Source organism: Arachis ipaensis, chromosome B1 (assembly GCF_059453495.1).
Source record: "Arachis ipaensis isolate K30076 ecotype BB chromosome B1, ASM5945349v1, whole genome shotgun sequence".
Taxonomy (NCBI): domain Eukaryota; kingdom Viridiplantae; phylum Streptophyta; class Magnoliopsida; order Fabales; family Fabaceae; genus Arachis; species Arachis ipaensis.
Genome location: NC_142436.1, coordinates 144,479,190 through 144,484,703, shown reverse-complemented (window position 1 = coordinate 144,484,703; position 5,514 = coordinate 144,479,190). Strand labels below are relative to the sequence as shown.

At 40.0% G+C, this 5,514-nt stretch overlaps 3 protein-coding genes across 3 annotated transcripts; 2 read left to right on the top strand and 1 right to left on the bottom strand.

Annotated features, from left to right (window-relative positions):
* Nucleotides 1-1,848, top strand: LOC110262437 (transcription termination factor MTERF15, mitochondrial-like). Its single transcript, XM_021112117.2, has one exon. It carries the CDS (start codon nt 108-110, stop codon nt 1,275-1,277), a length of 1,170 nt encoding a protein of 389 aa, XP_020967776.1. The 5' UTR covers nt 1-107; the 3' UTR covers nt 1,278-1,848.
* LOC107638359 (RING/U-box superfamily protein) lies at nt 1,815-3,549 on the bottom strand. The gene is made up of 5 exons (XM_016341600.3): nt 3,097-3,549; nt 2,902-3,021; nt 2,730-2,829; nt 2,376-2,626; nt 1,815-2,280 (listed from the first exon to the last, which is right to left on the bottom strand). Exons 1-5 carry the CDS (start codon nt 3,438-3,440, stop codon nt 2,193-2,195), a joined length of 903 nt encoding a protein of 300 aa, XP_016197086.1. The 5' UTR covers nt 3,441-3,549; the 3' UTR covers nt 1,815-2,192.
* Nucleotides 3,550-3,885: 336 nt separating this feature from the next.
* Nucleotides 3,886-5,514, top strand: LOC107638346 (transcription termination factor MTERF15, mitochondrial-like). The gene has a single exon (XM_016341582.3). It carries the CDS (start codon nt 3,985-3,987, stop codon nt 5,155-5,157), a length of 1,173 nt encoding a protein of 390 aa, XP_016197068.1. The 5' UTR covers nt 3,886-3,984; the 3' UTR covers nt 5,158-5,514.

The following is a 5,514-nucleotide window of genomic DNA, read 5'->3' as shown; positions in this document are numbered from 1 at the left end:
AGTTCGTCGTAATAATTCGTTTTTCTTCTCATCCTGAATCCGAAACTTAGGGTTCATCCCTTCTCCCATTTTACTCACTCGTCGATCTGTCAAAAAATTGAAGACTGATGAGGGGATCTTATAACAAAAACCTGTTCTTGTACCACCTCACTGTCATCACAAGAACATCATCACCCTCATTTCTGATCCCTTCACCATCTTCCCTATTCCGTGCTCCCAATTACACCACAGTCACAGAAACCCTGGAAAAACAATCCTTTACGGTGAATTACCTCGTCAACAATTGTGGGCTCCTCCCAGATTCGGCTCTTAAAGCTTCAAAATACGTACTTTTTAAGACTCCAGAGAAACCCGACTCAGTCATCGCACTCTTCAGGAGCTTCGGTTTCTCAGATTTGCAAATTCACAATGTCATTCGGAAAAAACCCCGGATTCTCGTCAGCAAACCCAAAGAGACCATCTTGCCCAAGCTCGAGTTCCTCATCTCCAAAGGTGCTTCAAAATCACAACTTGTCCGCATCATCGATCTCAACCCTCTAATCTTGCAAAGAAGCTTAGAGAAACACCTAATCCCCACTTTCGATTTGTTGAACAATTTCATTCTTTCTGAAGAAAGGACCATTGCTTCTATTTTACGCTCTGTCCAAATTTTAACTTCTTCAACGTCGCATCGGAATATTAACTTGCTGGTAGATTTAGGTGTCCGTGAGAGAAGCTTGGCAAGGCTACTTCGCCAATGGCCTTGGTTGCTTCTGGTCAATTCTAAAGACCTTAAGAGTATGGTAGATGAAGTCATTAAAATGGGGGTTGATCCCGCCAAGGCTAATTTTGTTCCTGCATTGTATGCTAAGCTGCTTCCAAAGTCCATGTGGGATAGGAAAGTTGAGTTGTACAAGAGGTTTGGATTAACTGATGACAACATTCGTGAGGCTTTTGTGAAGCACCCTTTCTGTATGCTGAAATCTGTGCAGAAAATTGAGGCCTGCATCGAATTCTTTGTCAAAGAACTCGGTTGGAAGCCTCTTGATGTCACCAATTATCCGGTTCTTCTCTCGCTGAATTTGGAGAAAAGGGTTGTTCCCAGGGCTGCTGTCTTGAAGATTCTTATGGCCAATGGTGCCATTAAGAGTTGTAAGCATTTGTTAGCATATACTGTTTCGGAAGAGATGTTCTTTAAGAGTTATGTGAATCGTGGTAAGGATCAAGCACCGGAGTTATTGAAGCTGTATCGGGAGAAAATGAATCTTCCAGTAATGGATAGTAAATTGATGTCTTGAGCTTTGTGGATACCTTTTTGAATTTCAGTCTACTTTTCTGAGGTTTCATTTGATAATTTGCATTCATTTTGCCATGAACTGGTCTTCCGATGAATCAGGCAGTAATATCTGTCAGCCTAAGAGACTTAGTAGTTAGTTTTAGTGAACTGGGGTTAAATGTGTGTGAGATGTGATGCTTTCAGGGTATTCTCTGGGAATGCTTCTAATCCAGCATGCTGAGCTGCCATCTTTTTAATATTTTTTGCAACTGCACAATGTCTAAGAACCTTGTGGTGATTAGGGAGAACTGTAGATTGTAGTTCACAATTTTATCTTTCATTGTTTTTCAGGGGAAGATGAATATAATTCTCTCCACATTTGTCTGTAATTTTGGAACATGATGTGATGCCGTTGATCCTTGCATCAGCAATGAGCCCCAATGTTGATCTTCTTTCCCCTTTATGTTTTTTGGTACAAAGTCTAGTGTAATTTTATTCTTGCATAAGTGGTTTTGTTGATTGATATTAGTCACCGTTTAAAGTTGTATTAGACACCGAATTTAAAAGCAATTCAATCAACTTGGCTACCCAAATTACCATTTAATAGAGATGATAGATGTGGATAAATATTATTTACAGGGTGGTATTTTTACACCTGGCTTAAACTAATTACGTTTGACAACGTTGGAAACGGACTGAAATGGACGTGAATCCGTAACACATGGTTCTTGTTTGGATGGTACTGAAAATTTGAAACATGCACCAACACCAACAAGGAACAGGGATCAGCTTTCAACTTGTACCCAATAAACCGTTCAGATCTCCCAAGAGATTTGGTATCATAATTCATAGTTGTGGGGAAGGCATCATCACCAACATCCATGTATCTCATCAACTCCCAACAGATTTAAGGGATGAAAAGAGGCAACAGTAACATCTAATGTGTGTTGTCCACCCACTCCTGTTGTTTATATTCGACAACTTCATCGTAGGTATCCATGTTGTGACAACCCTCAGCGAAACAACTAGTGGGCAATACAATTGAAAATTGGTCAGGAAAAGGGGCAACAAAGGAAAAATATTTCTCATTCTTCCCAAGAGAATTAAGAGAGTCAAGCACCTTAGCTCATGCCAAAAGATGGTCGCTTTATCATGTAGGAAGGGACGAAGAGGTGAAATGAAGGTATCTCCCACATGAAGGTGGCGAGATGGCGATTTCGCCTTCTCTTCTAGCCAAGTGATGAACTGTGAGGTGGCCACATGAACAATGACAGTTGGATCTGGGTCCCCTAAGAGAGCTTGTAGCTCCCTCATTATCCATGGCTCAATCCGTTGTAGAATGTCCCTTTTAACAGCATTTCTTCTTCCATTCTGAAAATTTAGAGAGTGAAAGACTCATATTGAGTGTTTAAGTAGAAATAGGATGATGTTGCAACAGAATTGAAAATGAGAAAGGAGAAAAAGACAAGTATACCCCCATGGAAAGGAACAAGTTGCATGGACCGCAGCCTTTGCATCCTCGCTCAAGACACCTTAGGGTTGCACAATCAGGTTGCAATCTTTGATCGTATATGCTACAAAACCCGAATTCCCAAATCATATAAACTAATCTTCCAATACACTGAATTGAATTGTTGTTTACATACCTAGCACGCCATTGAAGCTTCCTCTGAGCAATAACATCTGCACTCACAAGTCCAGCACGCCCAAACGATCTTCTCCGGGGCAATGCCCTCCTTCGTCCATTAGTCACCGCTACCCTCGCCCTACCAAACAAATAAGAAACCCTAAATCCTTATTCTCAAAATTCTCCAACGTTAAGATTGAAGATAGCAATTGACCTGGTAGAGGGAAGTCGTGGCGGTTGGTTTGCATCAGAATGAGAGTGGAAGGGTAAGAAGTGCTTCCGGAAGGTTCTGGAAGAGAGGCTGAGGATGGAGAACCAGAAGGCGAAACCGGAATTGCAGAGAGGGCACGCTCTGCGCACGTGACTCCAACGGCGGATGCAGTGGGTGCAGTAAGCGTGGTAGCAGCGGGACAGAACCGCAGCTTCTCTGAACCGAGATTCCAGATCGGTAAAACATATTGGACAAGAATGCCCCTCGATAGCTGCCCAAATTACCTTCTTGACCACCACCTCCTTCTCTTTCTGTGTCTTTCGCCGGAGGGAACAATTCCGTTCCATCAACGCACACGTTGCTTGCAGCTTCGGATTTCACAGCTCACGGAAGGAGATATTCAGGCCATGTGTGCCAAGCCCAAGCTGACTTAAATTTGATTTTATTCTAAAAATAATAATTAAATATAAATACATATTTTTAACTTGAAGAATGTTAAATTTAGAAAATGTAAAAATTTAAGTAAAGTGAATTTTATATAAACTCAATAACTAAGAACGGTTAAATAATTTATTTGACATAATTAAATTTTTATTTAATAATTTTTAATTATTAATTTTATATAAAATTAATTATATCTAAATTTTTATTTTTAATAAATACAAATTTTATTATTTTTATTTTTTAATTATTAATTAATTATTATATTTAAAAATATAAAATAAAATATTTGGGTAAATTATTAAATTAGGATTAATCTAACATTTTTTTTAACTATCAGATCGAGTTCGTGGTAATATTTCGTTTTTCTTCTCCTCCTGAATCCAAACTTAGGGTTTATCCCTTCTCCCATTTTACTCGCTCGTCGATCTGTCAAAAAATTGAAAACTGATGAGGGGATCTTATAACAAAAACCTGTTCTTGTACCACCTCACTGTCATCACAAGAACCTCATCACCCTCATTTCTGATCCCTTCACCATCTTCCCTATTCCGTGCTCCCAATTACGCCACAGTCACAGAAACCCCGGAAATACAATCCTTTACGGTGAATTACCTCGTCAACAATTGTGGGTTCCTCCCAGATTCGGCTCTTAAAGCTTCAAAATACGTACTTTTTAAGACTCCAGAGAAACCCGACTCAGTCATCGCACTCTTCAGGAGCTTCGGTTTCTCAGATTTGCAGATTCACAATGTCATTCGGAAATCGCCCGGGATTCTCGTCAGCAAACCCAAAGAGACCATCTTGCCCAAGCTCGAGTTCCTCATCTCCAAAGGTGCTTCAAAATCACAACTTGCCCGCATCATCGATCTCAACCCTCTAATCTTGAAAAGAAGCTTAGAGAAACACCTGATCCCCGCTTTCGATTTGTTGAACAATTTCATTCGTTCTGAAGAAAGGACCGTTGCTTCTATCTTACGTGCTGGCCAAATTTTAACTTCTTCTAGGTCGCTTCGAAATATTAACATGTTGGTTGATATAGGGGTCCGGGAGAAAAGCATGGCAAGGCTAATTCGCCAGTGGCCTTGGTTGCTTATATGCAATTCTGAAGTTCGCCTTAAGAGTATGGTAGATGAAGTCATTAAAATGGGGGTTGATCCCAACAAGGCTAATTTTGTTCCTGCATTGTATGCTACGTATCTTCCAAAGTCCATGTGGGATAAGAAGGTTGAGTTGTTCAAGAGGTTTGGATTAACTGACGACAACATTCTTGAGGCGTTTGTGAAGCACTCTTGCTGTATGTTGATATCTATGCAGAAAACTGAGGCCTGCATTGAATTCTTTGTCAAAGAACTCAGTTGGAAGCCTGTTGATGTCACCAATTATCCGGTTCTTCTCTCGCTGAATTTGGAGAAAAGGGTTGTTCCGAGGGCTGCTGTCATGAAGATTCTTATGGCCAATGGTGCCATTAGCAGTGGTAAGCATTTGTTAGCATATACTGCTTCGGAAGAGAGGTTCTTTAAGAAGTATGTGAATCGTGGTAAGGATCAAGCACCGGAGTTATTGAAGCTGTATCGGGAGAAAATGAATCTTCCAGTAATGGATAGTAAATTGAAGTCTTGAGCTTTGTGGATACCTTTTTGAATTTCAGTCTACTTTTCTGAGGTTTCATTTGATAATTTGTGCTAATTTTGCCATGAACTGGTTTTTTGATGAATCATGCAGTAATATCTGTCAGCCTAAGAGACTTAGTTTTAGTGAACTGGGGTTAAATGTGTGCTTCTAACATCATGTTGAGCTGCCATCTTTTTAACATTTTTTGCAGCTGCACAATATCTAAGAACCTTGTGGTAATTAGGGAGGACTGTAGATTGTAGTTCACAATTTCGCCTTTCATTATTTTTCAGGGGAGGTGAATACGATATCCCCTTTATATTGTCTGTAATTTTTGAACATGATGTGATGCCGTTGTTCCTTGCA

Excerpts from the sequence above, each read along its gene's own strand:
- LOC110262437 (XM_021112117.2), top strand. The coding sequence starts at position 108 with ATGAGGGGATCTTATAACAAAAACCTGTTCTTGTACCACCTCACTGTC.
- LOC107638359 (XM_016341600.3), bottom strand. The coding sequence starts at position 3,440 with ATGGAACGGAATTGTTCCCTCCGGCGAAAGACACAGAAAGAGAAGGAG. Across the intron at positions 2,830-2,901 it reads AAGCTTCAATGGCGTGCTAG|CATATACGATCAAAGATTGC; the intron begins GTATGTAAACAA and ends CGGGTTTTGTAG. Across the intron at positions 2,627-2,729 it reads ACTTGTTCCTTTCCATGGGG|AATGGAAGAAGAAATGCTGT; the intron begins GTATACTTGTCT and ends CTAAATTTTCAG.
- LOC107638346 (XM_016341582.3), top strand. The coding sequence starts at position 3,985 with ATGAGGGGATCTTATAACAAAAACCTGTTCTTGTACCACCTCACTGTC.